Source organism: Siniperca chuatsi, linkage group LG8 (genome assembly GCF_020085105.1).
Source record: "Siniperca chuatsi isolate FFG_IHB_CAS linkage group LG8, ASM2008510v1, whole genome shotgun sequence".
In the NCBI taxonomy this organism is placed as follows: Eukaryota; Metazoa; Chordata; class Actinopteri; order Centrarchiformes; family Sinipercidae; genus Siniperca; species Siniperca chuatsi.
Genome location: NC_058049.1, coordinates 11,409,491 through 11,423,348, shown reverse-complemented (window position 1 = coordinate 11,423,348; position 13,858 = coordinate 11,409,491). Strand labels below are relative to the sequence as shown.

Sequence of the window (13,858 nt, the reverse complement as noted above, 5' to 3'; positions counted from 1 at the left end):
ATGCATACGGGACAATAATGAACTCTTAAAAAGGGGGGGGGGGGGGTAAAGCTAGACTAGTCAACACCTCTTTCTGGTTTGAAACATTGGTCCCCGTCATATGACTTCCATTTCCTGGTACAGTCGGCAGCGGCACAGCTACATCCCAAACACCTCTGACTGAGCGTCCCTGTCGGTCCCTGTTTTTTTAGTCTTCTTTCCGGTGGCTGACACTCCAGACTCGGCGATCATGTACCGATATGCTGCATTTGTTTTATTCCTTGCCTTTGGAAGCGGTATGTATCACCACCTTAACCAGTCTTTAAATCAATTGCAAAAAGTGAGGAAAAAATTGCTATCCGTTACTGCGAAGTGACGTGATTAAACTTATGGGACACTGCGGGCCTGGTGCGTCTGAGCTCAGGCTAAATGCTCTTCTGGAAAAGAGATGTAAAGAATATCTCTTAGTTGTAAATTCAATTTAATGTATATACATAAATGTGCTCTTATGGAGAATTTACTGCACAGGCCTTAAAACGAAAACAGCATCGGCTGTTCATTCGAGGAGCAGTCCAGTCGTGATGTTTTGCTAATGAAGCTAGCTTGATTGCTAATTGTTACCTACGTCAACAACATCAGACTGGAACACCGCTGAGTCGTCGTATGCAGCTCAAGAAACTACATTTCGCCACACAACTGCTATTTATCTTTTCATGCCAACCAACAACCAAACTATACCCTGAAAGTAACTGTCAGACTGGCTTTAACGTTATACGTGCCTTTCCATATTGTGTTGGCCAGTTAACGTTAGCAAACTTTGCTGTTAGCTTACTGGTTGGATAACACTTGTTTTGAAGCTAAAGTTTGAGTTATGCTGATTAAAACCTTAGACCACCTGAGTCATGTCTGCGGCTAAATAACGTTACCCATACAAACCAAGGTTAAGAGAGTAAAAATGGTGCCTAAAACTTCGTTGGCACAATATAAAACGCATTAACATCATATTAACTGGCAATAGTTAGCATTAGCTACGTTTTTTTTCGTTTTACAGTAAATTAGCACGTGACAGTACAAGTGGAACGAATTACCGTTAAGCCAACGTTAAGTGATTTAGCAAACTAGCTAACCTAACGTAACTGACAGCGTTATGTTACATGAACAGATTATTTGATTACATGAACAGATTATTTGATTATCACTATAAACAAGAGCTCTTTTCATTTCAGAGGAGCGTTTTAAATGAGGAATCAGACACATTCTTGTGTTGATACTAGCTAATACTGTTACATTTACTTGATGCGCTGTGATTTTAAGCTAGCTAGTTTTGTCACAAAGGTTATAGTGTGCTTGAAGTGCTGTAGTTTTTTTCGAAATTTAATCTCCAATGCTGGCAGAGACCGTGTACAGCAAGTTATATGACCTTATCAGGAATTTCAGCTATGTTGCATCTGCAAATGTTTTTGTCATGCATTATCACATACTGTGTTGTTAGGGTCACTAAACTTCATAGCAGTGATTTGAATGTCCTGAAATCTGTGTGAGGAAAAAGACTTGAGAGATTATTGTTAACGTTATGGCTCACAACCTGGCCCTTAAGTCTTAATACAGTGTTTTTATAGCAAGGTCACAAACATCTGTGTGAGTTTGAGTTCATGTTAGGTGCTTTATAAGTTTATGATATTTTATGGTTGTTACTGTTGTTCAGTTGATGACAATTTATACTGTCAAAACCATATAGTAAATCTGAATGGACCTTGGTCTATCTTCTGTTAAGTTGTATACAGTCAACCTGGGGTCGTATCATTCTTGCATACATAATACATAGTTCGTAAAAACACTTATATGACAGGATAAACAAGGATATGTGTGGGATATTATCATTTCACAGCCTGAAATTGACTTTTGTACATTGAATTAGGTACCTGAAATAAAGGTTGTACAATTTGGAGTTTACAAAATTCCCTTTTACGAAATTGTATTTAAGTATATGACATTGGCTGTGGACTTCATCCAGTGTCTGTTGGAGGATGGTGGTGGTTTGCCTAAAAATGTGCGGGTTCTTAGTCTCTGTTTCCCTCGGGATAAATACATTTCTATCTTATTTTATCTTTATATTGGAACAGACAGGCTTCATATGAAGTGTCCACGAATTTCCACTTTTTGCAACTAGATCTTTAATGAAGAGAGTAACTCGTTAAATTCCAACTGGACAAATAATTAATTATAATATAGAAAATAGAGTAATTATTCTTTTTTCTTTTCAGTGTTCCAGCTGTCACATGGCATTGAGGTGAATGTCAAAGACAAAGCTGGCAAGTTATGCCTCTATGCCAATCTAATGGTCAACTTCTCAGTCTCATATGAAGTAGCTGGCAATAAGGTGAGTGTCTGGTCTTAGTCACACTAACCATAAGATATTCTACTATGACAAACTGTGTTTGGTATATTTAGTACATCAGGCTACACAGTTCAATTCTTATAAAATTACTTTGCCAGTATAGCCGGACTATCAGACAACTTTTGTGGAAGCAAATGTCATCATGGAAAGGGGAAATGAGGGGAGTCACTACAAAGCAAATAGATCCTTAGTATTCAGCATTTCAGTTAGTGAGTTTTCCTGGTGCATATCCTGCGATTGTTATGTCCTGTCTTTTCACTAGTGAGTTGTTGTGCTTTGGAAAGCAGCACACAGAAATGTATATAATTTGAAGACATTTTCTAACCTGTATTTATTATTCTTTCTAACTAATGGATTTTTCATATCAGCTGTCTACCAGACCCCGGCCTATTAGAATAATGTTAATGCCATGTTTACAGGGGAAATGTAGTTTGTTAGTGTGACAGATGCTTAGAAACAACAAATTGTTTGATATGTTTACTCCTTTTTAAGAGTTAGACATTTGTTTGAATTGCTATTTTTGTCAAGCACATCAGATGAACTCTTACTTGCTCGGTGGCAGATACTTTTGCATAAATTAAAATGATACTCTGTTAAGTGTCAGTGTAACTAAAACTAAGGCCTAAAACTAGGCAAGTAAATTTTTGGGGTTTTTTTTCCCTTGAGGTGTGTCAAGTTTTTAAACAGTTTAACATCAAACTTATATAATGTTAAATAAGGTAACACTCTTTTCTTTTTTAGAGTGCAACAGTCGAGTTTGAACTTCCCAGTAATAGCACAACAGATGGAAGTGAATGCGATGACAGAAGCTCAACGCTGAAGCTTAATTTCGGAGAACACTCCTGGAGTGTGAACTTCACCATCAATGGAGAAACGTACCAGGCAGACTACATCACCTTTTCCTACAACCTCAGTGATGCGACCGTCTTCCCTAATTCTGTATTAAATGGTAACTTCTACACCTCCCAATGAAAACAAAAACTCCACACATGGACGAAAGGCCTTGTACTGAATCTGATGTGTTTTTTTTTTTTTAATTTCTTTTAGACACCTTAGCTGTTACCGTGAAGCCTCACATTACAGATGTAGCCAAGGACACCTGCTACTCATGCAAGAGTAAAGACATGATCGAAGATATTTCGGTCAATCAGACACTCTGGAACGTGCTCATACAGGCTTTTGTCAGTAACGGCAGTAAGAGTGAAAATAGTAAGTGCCGATGCAGCGTCACATCTCATCCTGCCAGTAATATTTCTCCCCTGTTTACATTGATTTTCTATTCTCTGTTTTCTCTGTTCACAGTTAGCTCTTGTGCTGCTGATTTACCCACCACTCCTGTTGCCCCCACCACTCATACCACCAGTACTACCACTGCAGCTCCTGTCACAAACGCCACTTCCCCTGCCCCTCCCACAACCACCGCCCCGACCCCCACCCTCCCCACACCCTCCACTGGGAAGTACATCATCAATTCTGATGACAACAGCACAGCCTGTCTGTTAGCCACCTTTGGCCTGCGAATTGGTTTCAAGCAAGCGGAGGTATGTACATAAACACAGAATTATAATGTTGGAACTTGTTAAGCCCTTCCAGGTGATATAGTCCATGTTAATTTGATTCCCTTCTCGTCCCCCTGGCATAGAAATATCAGGAGATGAACCTTGAGCCTAATACGACCACAGTCTCTGGATCATGTGGAGTCAACAGCAGTGAGCTGGTGTTGGTGTCTAACTCCATGACCATCATGTTCACTTTCACCAATGTAAGTCCTCATCAATATGTTGTTATATCCATTTGATAAACCTGCCTGGAGGCATTTTCTCAGTGTTTAAAGGACCCATGAAACGACTTTAAGATTATGAAAACAATTAATTCAACAGTAAATTTTGCAAACATACTACGAACACTTAAAGTGACAGAAGCTGGACATCTCAACCATTTATCCATCACTTTTAGCTATGTGTTTAAGCTTTTCTTTTCTCCTGCTAACTGGTTTTCATGCACCCTTGGTCAGTTGGTGTGTTCAGGTATTAGAGTTGACTCAGGTCAGTGTGAAACTGAGGTGTAGTTGAAAAGCTATTGGTTATTGTGACAATACAAATACTAACATCAGCTTCACACCAGTTTGTAATGTGTGTATGTTTATTTTACTCCTAAACTCAAATATGTGGATATAATTTTTAGAGCTGCAACAATTTAGTTGGTTAATCAATCAACAGAAAATTACTATGCAACTATATTGTTAATCAGTTAATCATTTTCAAGTCCGTTTTCAAGCAGAAATGCTAAACATTTTACAGTTCCATCTTCTTAAATGCAAGAATTTGCTACTTTTCCTTGACTTGTATCATAGTGAATTAATATCTTTTGACTTTTGGTCTGATAAATTAAGACATTTGACGATATCACCTTGTGATGGACATTTTTCACTATTTTCTGATGTTTTATAGACCAAACAATTAATTAAAAAATAATGTCAGATTAATTGATAATGAAAATATCCTTTTGTTGCAGCCCTAATAATGTTTTTATCAAATCATAATGTCTTGTCTTTTTTTTTGTTGTCTTTTTCTTTTTTCTTTTTTATTAGCTGGGATGCACCACTATCTTTCCATATGTGTTATTTTTTCATACCCCTGGTTTGGAATCGCTGAATTAGATGGATTAAACATGATATACTAACATTATATAACTAGACAGGATGCAACAAAATGTGAAATGTTCACTGACAGCATCACTCATCCCTGAAAAAAGAGAAGGGAAATGTTTGTATCCTGGATGCTGAGTCTGTGTCAGCCTTTGTTAATTGAGAGAGCTGCTAGAATGGGATTTTGTATAATTTCATTTGTTAAAAATATTTTGATGCATAATTTTTGTTTCTGAATTTGTATTTTCCATCTAACAGGACACAAAGAAATTCCGCCTGCATGCCCTGAACATCACCGGAAAAACAAGCTCTGGTAATTAGAAGAATCATATCTACCCACACAGACCAGGCACCACACTTAGAAGCAAGGCAGTGTTGAGTTTTCCTTATTTATCTGTGTTTCTTTCAAGGTGTTGTGTTTTCTGAGGCGAACACCAACCTGAGTTTGTGGGAGGCGGCTATCAGCAGCTCCTACATGTGTAACAAGGAGCAGAACTACACAATCACCAGCCTGCTCACCCTCTACACCTTCGACCTACAAGTACAGCCCTTTGGAGTCAAGAAGGGTGTTTTCAGTACAGGTAGGTTATTCTTTAATGTCTCTTAAAACATGTTCTGCTGACCAGGCCGTCACCAAACTGTTTCATATTTAAGTCTGGGGGAAATGGCTGATAACTCTAGAGGTTGTAATGAGGAAGATGATTTTTGTTGTGTTTTTGTCGTTAGTTTGTACCAGTGCAAGGGCCCGCTGTCATTTGAAAATTGGCACGGACAGCATCTTAGTTAACAGGTTGTTTTTTTCATAATACCTGTTGTCCACTAATTTTGATAATATATGATTTTTTTTTATGCAATAAATGTTACCAAAAAATTCCCCCAAAAGAAATATAAAACATTTAAGGTCACCTGTTTAAAATTTCGCACAAACATGGTTAAATAAGTATTTTGTTTGTTAAAACTGTAATTTTGCACTATTGAAAATCACTATAAGACAATCACATTTTGGTTTAATCAGATATATCCAATTCAAGACTTTATAATTTGTAGAGAATGAACTTAAATAAATACCTTAACTCTTGTAAATTTCAAGCCAAATGTATAATTTTTCAGGTAAATTTACATTTAAGTCAAATGCAGTTTAACACTGTTTGGGCTCTCTTGCCTCAGGAAAACATAAAACACTACATTGTGTAAGAGGTATAAAGTGCAGCCAAACATTAATTTTTAACTGTTTATGATTGTAATTTCCCTTCGAGCAAACCAGATGTAAAAATAAAAATTTTGTTTTTCTGTCTGTGGCACACTAGACTCTATAGTAAAATACCTGGTTTAGTTTTTCATAAAACATGCAATTAACCATTTGATATTAAATTTTGCACTGCACATTAAAACGTACAATCTAACATTGCAGACTGCCTCTAACCAGCCTTAGTCATAACTAGTTCTGTTTTACTTCATATTAACCCTTCAACCAAGGGAAAGCGATTGATTACATGCACTTCAAATTAGCAGTGCTTAACCGTTTTGGCTTGTGTACCCTTAAAACGAAGCAATGTCAGCTCATGATCCCTTATCGCACAAAGTAATTTGAGGGATTTTTAGAAGCCTGAAGAGAAAGTATCCAGTTTTTCACGAGGACATAATTTCTCCCTCAGACTTTTTTCTTGGGACTCCTTGAGGAGTCCTGACCCCCAGTTTTGGAACCACTGCTTCAAATCCTCAAAGAGACAATACAATTTCTAATCAACTTCCTGAAAAGGAAGTCCTGTTAATGTCCAGAGATGTTCATTCGAATGAGCACGTTGTTATGTGACAGCTTTAAAGTAGAGAAAATGAAGTGTTGTGTTTTGGCAGCCCAACTGTTTTTAAAGATGGCAGATAATCTGAACTGCTGTCCTGCCACGTCACTCGTGTCTCTCAGGATGTGATGTTAATCAGAAAATCCCTGTTTCACCTGTTGACTGACTCTCTTTTTATCTGCAGCCTATGAATGTTCATTGGATGACACCAGCATCTTAATCCCAATCATTGTTGGCGCTGCTCTGGCTGGCTTGATTCTCATTGTAGTGATCGCATACGTGATTGGTCGAAGAAAGACTTATGTTGGATATCAGACCCTTTAAATCCAGTTTGCAATCGATCCTGAAATATCATGGGGTTACCAAGCCTGGTCCTTGGGTTTCATGTTTGATTGGCAAATATAAATTCAAGAGTCAAAATCTTAAATTGAGATGTAGTTTTATAAAACAAAAATACATTTTACATCTGTTGGTATTGATTATGAGACATGAAATGCACATAGAGCATTTTGAATTGCAGTTGGCAATAAGAAGATAGTAAAATGGAGGGTTTGATGTGTTTTCTCAAGGACCAACCTTCTCTCTCTCTCTCTCCCCCCCCCCGTGTTTGTGTTTCAATTTTTCTGGATGTCTTTCCTTTTATGTTGTTTTTTTTTTTTTGTTTGTTGTTTTTGTTTTTTGTTAATGAGCAAGTGCAACATCCACACAACCTTTTTTTTTATTTAAGTAATTTCAATCACATGAAAGGTGACTTACAGGTACCTGTACATGTAGCTATACAGGTACAGTAGGACTTCTGCATTTACAAAAGCTGCTGGACATCAATTTTTCACACATTTTTTGCACGAGGTGTGCGACAGTTAAAGTTTGTTGCTGCGGGATCCTGCACTTGCTCTGCAGACATTCCCTTTTTGTTTTCTTTTGTCAATATTTAATCTTTGTGCACTATTGAGTCTTTACTTCCGTTTTATGGTTTGACTTTTCATCCCCATAATTATTTACATCAAGACCTATAAAAACGCTAAAAAAATTTCACAGCATTTCGACAGCATTTCCTTCACAAATCAAAGGAAGATGGTCAAGCAGCTTTCTTTCTTTGTCCCCAGAAATTCATTAACAAGGATGAAAGTCTACTCCATTTGTAAAGCATGAAAACATGTTTGCCCCTGTAGAGCAGGAGAAACATTGGAATTATTGTCATGTGGCTCCAATCATATTAAGAATGTGAGTGTTTGTTATTTAAACATTAATAGATCTTTCTCATGCAAAACATTTTGACACACATCCAGCAGTAAAAGTCCAGGTGGAACTAATGACACTAATGATGGCTCATTTATATTCAAGTGTAAATGTCCTGGTTAGTTTTATTAACTATACCTGTGCTTTTCCTGCTGTACCATGTCAAAATGAATACTGTTTAAATGGTCTCTTAGATTTGCACATGCTCCAGTCAGTAGAAATCTGAAAATTAAGGTCAACTGTTTGTTTTGTTTTTTTCTCACAGAATACATTTTGGCATTAAGTTTAGAAAAGGGAGAATATTGTTGTGTAGATACTCACTTTCAGCACAGACAATTCTGAAACGAGGATATTTGCATATAAATGCACTATGGCGCTCTTTATATTTTTGCATTGTGTTGACTGTTATCACATTATCTTACCTGTGTATCGACCTGAGCTACGAGGGCTGCAGCTGGATCAGGGGACGTTAAAGCTCCTGAAAACTATTTTTCAAATTAATTTATTTCTCTATAACATTGAATATCAAAGTAAAAAAAAAATAGTTCAAGAGTTTAACACAGGAATATACCTTTTGTGAAAGACGAGAGTTAGATAAGAAGATTGATACCCCTCACGTCTGTCTGGTAAATATGAAACTACAGTCAGGAGTCCCCATTTCCAGTCTTTATTCTAAGCTAAGTTAACCATCTGCTGGCTGTAGCTTCATATTTACAGTGCAGACACAAGAGTGTTATTGATCTTATCATCTAATTCTTGGCAAGAAAGTGAAAAAGGGTGTTTCCTGTAAAAGCTCAGGTTATCTGCTCCATCAGGACCTTGTGGGTGTGGTTTGCTCAGTTTTAATCAACAGTGCTGGCAAAGTCAAACAACCCCCACACCTGTCTTCAGATTTTGTTTCAAATTGCTAAATCCACCAAAGTATTTGACATAACCTCACGTGAAATAGACAAAATTGTTGTCAGAAAATCGTGTTTTCATGTAACTCATCATAAGAACCTGAAAGTAGGTTTTCAGGAGCTTTTAACGAGTTCGTGCAGGTTTCGGGATGCAGCGTCAGGGATGGAGGCAAGCCCCACAATATGTATTTCTGTAATGATAGAAAGCTAATGTGACACAAGGTAGTAGCTGTGTATTGTTGCTTAATTCTGGCAGAGTGCTGTGTACCGTTAGCCTTCTTCCAACTCTTCAGGACTGGAACAATGCCGACAGTAAACTACACTGAAATATGAGACTGACTAGAAATATTTGCATTTTTAAGTTGCTTATAAAATTTGCTTTCCCAGGACGCTGTACATGTGTAGGAATAATAGCTCTAAATCAAATATGAACTTTAATTTTGCTTGTGATTGTTGCCGTGCTGATGAATTGTGTATTTCAGCTTTGTACGAACTCAGTTGCCTTAATTATAAAGATGGTTTTGCAGCACTGGTATAAATGTTTGTTTTCTCAAGGTTAATTTCACATGTTCTCAATAAATGTAACAGATTCATCATCATGACAACTGTGCCTTGCTTAATGATAACTTTCTGTTTTGTACACTCTAACTCACTAATACTGTCAAGATACCTTTTTTGTAACTTGGTATGGTTTGGCTCATTATTTAATTTCCCTTCACTAGTTGAGAACATTGCACACACACGTTCAGCAAAGGGAATTTGTGCTGCAAGACCATCTTAATGTGTGTTATATCGATGCAAATGGCTGCTGATTTCATCTCCATTCTCTCACGCTGTTAGCTATGATTTCAAATTGTGTGTCACACTGAAGTGGAGCTTTTTAGTATTTTAAGATTTATGGAAATAAAAATGCGTTGTTGCTCTGGACACTTGAGTAAATGTTTATTCCTTTTGTAAAAAAAAAAAAAAGTTCCATGTTGCTGGTACTACTTCAGTTAGCAGGCTACTTCTTTCTTTCAGCCGTTCATGCATTAACCATGAATTTATATTTTTATTTTAATTCTTCTGTTCAGCCTATAAGACATTCACTTCTCTGCTTTCTTCACTCTCGTCTAGCTGAGGAATGCCAGACTGATGCAGAGAGCTTCCTTGTTCCCATAGCGGTCGGAGTTGCCCTGCTTGTTCTCATTCTTATCGTTCTGCTGGCCTATTTCATCGGGAGAAAGAGAAACATGGCCACCGGCTACGAGTCTTTCTAGTTAAACTGGCCTCATTTAGATCTTAATGAAAGGGTAGTCGGTGAATCGCTGCCTTTTTGCCTAGCTGCCTTTGACTAATTGTGGAAATTGTGTTGTATTGATGTTTCCATGTAGTGTTACTACCTGACTATTCGTAAAGGAATAGTTCGACATTTGCTCGTTTGTTTTCTTGCCAAGAGTTAGTCGAGAAGATTGATTCACTCTCATGTCTGTACAGTCAGTAGCTTCATATTGAACTGACAGACACGACAGTGGTATTGATCTTCTCATTTGACTCAGCATTTTGCAAATTTCCCAAAATGTTGGACTACTCCTTTTTAAGAATTTCCTTTGATCATGCTGGCTGAAATTAATGTTAATCTATAATAACAACCACTTGATTGATTTCCTTTTTGTGCCTTTGGAATATTTAACAACCATTTCCTCTAAGCTAAACTACACTACATTTACATTGTTGATTCTACTTTTTGTAGGTTCTGACCTCCTTTCTTGCTGCTCTGCCTCCTTCTCTAACCCTTTGTGGACTGTAAATATCCTAAATCTCTCTCTGAGTATTTTTTTCTGCTGACTAAGCCACTAATCTGCTGTCCGTCTCTTTTCTGTCTGTCTCTCTGTCTGTTTGTCAGCTGAGGAATGCTTCCTGGACTCTGATTTGAGCTTTTTGGTGCCCATTGCAGTGGGCGTGGCACTCAGCTTCCTAATCATCCTTGTGCTTATCTCTTACCTGATTGGCCGGAGGAAGAGTCGTACTGGCTACCAGTCTGTATAATCCAACCCAGCTGCTTCTGCCGCTCACACCCTTTTCAACCCTCACAGCTCTTTAAAACCACCTTCCTGACCACTTCGCTGCCCGTCAGTGCATCAAAAGCACCCCAAATTTCTGCTTTTTTCCCCCCGTCTCCCTAAAAATTCCCATTAGCTTATTTCTCGCACACAAGTTTAAAATCTATCCCAGCAACCACCCAATTCTTTCCTATGTTTTGCTTTGATGCCAACGACTAAATCAAGTACCAAAACATGTATGATCAATATTGCATCGTTTGATTGTCGATTGCATGTTTTAAAAATTAAATTTATGGCTGTGAGTAGCCGTCCACCTGCTTCCCAGAGAGCCCTCCCTCCTCCGACAAACCCCAGAGAGGCTTTTTCCCTCTCGGTTTCTGTGCTGTACAATAGTATATGTGTAAATTACTCTCTTGTATAGAATGAATGATATTGATATTTGATTACCTGAATGTACAAGCAAGCTAATAGAAACATTGTCACTTATATCCCAGACGCCGCAGTTTTCATAATTCTTTAACCATCATGTAACATATATATATATATAAAACAGCTAAATGAAACTTTTATCTGTTGCACATATAGTTACTTAATTGTAGCCTGATGAAAGGGACACTAACTTATCATGACACTTGACCCAGTTTGGGACCTTTTTTTTTTTTTTTTTTTTTTTTTTTTTTTAATGTGTTAGGGTTTTATGTTTCTGTCATTCATGTTAGGAAGATTTATTTTCTTGAAATGTACACTTCTCTTAAAAGATGTACATTAATGTGAATTAATTATAATGTTCCCTTATAATCCTGTTGTTATTTCAAAAGTTAAACAAACAGATATTTTTGCCGAATGGGTAGTGAGTTAAATTTAAATCTACATTAGTCACCAGACTCAAACCTCCATGTGATTAGTACAGTAACATCGACAGCATGAGTAGTTCCAGTATGAAGACCATGAGTAATATTTCTTAAGTCACTCCATTTCATTTAAATGCTCCTCAGTTCTGTACGTTCACTTCCCCCGGACAGTTTCGTGCCTTTCTGTTGTGCACCTGAGTTGCTTGCTTGAAGCTTGTCTCCATCTGATGAAGAATGTGATATGATGAGCTTGTTTAACACAAGTGGGGAACAAATTAAATAAAGTTTCGTTCTTGTTTTGTATCACTGTCATTCTTTGTAACAGTTTGTTATTCTACTTTTAGTGTGAAGTTGCAGAACAGGATGTCCATCATGTGACAAAACTGAATTCAAAGGTTAGCTTTTCACACTACTGAAGGAACTGCTGCAATTGCTCAAACCCGTCCATTCGACTTTGATTGACGACGTGCTTTTTATAACCTGTAATGGTACACAGAGGCATGACTGTCACTCCAGCTATTACTGGCATTCAGGCAGATATGCAAGTTTACCCAGAGGTCACACTGGTGGATGTAGGCGTAACTTTTTATTGAGACGAGTTTGGAGATAAGCAGTTGACCTGTGTTTTGTTGACATTGGCTTGACTTTCCACATACCCCACTGTTGTAATAATAATTGCAAAATCAACCAGTTATTTTCCTTGTAATATTTTATTTTTTACATTTCTTCTGACCTAATTAAAACCCAACATGTAGAAAAGCATTGAAGTGGTAACTTTTTCCTTTTGTCATAAACTGGCCCTGCACTTCTAATGAAAGTGACAATATATGCGGTCTGTTGGTCGGTCCACCGCTTATATATACTGAATATCTCAACAGCTGTTGTATTTCTGATGTATTACCATACAATATCCCTGGAGGATAAACCCTAATGACTTTGGTGATTTCCTGAGTTTTCCTCTAGCGCTGCCATAAGGTTCACATTTGTGGTTTTGAGTGAAATGTCTCAAACTATTGGATGGATTGCCATGAAATTTGATACAGACATTCATGTTCCCCTCAAGATGAATTATAATAACCTCGGTGATCTCTTTACTGTGCATCTAGCGCCATCATCATCAATGCTTTTTACATCCAAATATCTGCAAAACTAACGACATTCCCATCATCCTCAGCTGTAGTTCGTGTTTACTGCTAACAAGCTAAACTAAGATGTGTTAGCATTTAGCTCAAAGCTCTCCACTATGCCCGAGTACAGCCTCACAGAGCCGCTAGCATGGCTGCAGATTCTTAGTCTCATTACAACAAATAAAGATATATTTCATGTTTTATAAGTTATGTGGGCTATGCATGAACAAAATATATACACATAAACTGTTAACATACTCCAGTAACAGAAATCCAAATACATTTATTTGGAAGGCATAGTGCTGCGTTAAAACTACTGTCAACGGCAATCATAAATATAGAGGATATGAAAATTCATTGTACTTAAGCATGTTTTACAGAAGTAATGCGTAATCTGTGGCAGACTTCTGAAACGTCATCAGTTGAAAATTCTAATTTTTGCGACAGTTTGAATGTTATTATATATTAATATATAATATTATTAATATTGTTATTACGTCCACAAAAGTTTAACAGTAACTATTACTATACTATTACTAAACTATACTATTTGTAGAGTTTTACTGAAGATTACAGAGTTTATATGTGTTGAAAGCCTTTTTATGCTTCCACGCCGATGATAGCTGTGTCATGTCATGTTTTCAGGTTGTCAGTCCGTCCCATTCTCGTAAACGCACAAACGTCCTCTTGGACTCAAGGATGAACTGATTAGAATTTGGTTGTTAAAGGTCACCTGGACCTAACAAATCACGTTTTTAGCCATAACTCAAGAATTAATGAGTCGGGTAATGAATTGGTGACACTTTTAACTCAAAGGTCAAAGGTCACTGTGACCTCAAAATGACCTTGACAAACACCTTTTTGGCCATAACTCAAG

General features: G+C 37.3%; 1 protein-coding gene across 3 annotated transcripts; it reads left to right on the top strand.

Annotated features, from left to right (window-relative positions):
- The first annotated feature begins 88 nt into the window (after window positions 1–88).
- Window positions 89–12,157, top strand: lamp2 (lysosomal-associated membrane protein 2). Of its 3 annotated transcripts, none has more exons than XM_044204915.1 (9): window positions 89–275; window positions 2,244–2,359; window positions 3,119–3,326; window positions 3,425–3,586; window positions 3,680–3,918; window positions 4,020–4,139; window positions 5,283–5,337; window positions 5,435–5,605; window positions 10,847–12,157. In XM_044204915.1, exons 1-9 carry the CDS (start codon window positions 230–232, stop codon window positions 10,987–10,989), a joined length of 1,260 nt encoding a protein of 419 aa, XP_044060850.1. In that variant the 5' UTR covers window positions 89–229; the 3' UTR covers window positions 10,990–12,157. The 3 variants fall into 3 exon arrangements, with proteins under 3 accessions (XP_044060850.1, XP_044060848.1, XP_044060851.1); XM_044204913.1 differs by having other exon boundaries at window positions 10,078–12,157; XM_044204916.1 differs by lacking the exon at window positions 10,847–12,157 and adding an exon at window positions 7,008–9,888.
- The last annotated feature ends 1,701 nt before the right edge of the window (window positions 12,158–13,858 follow it).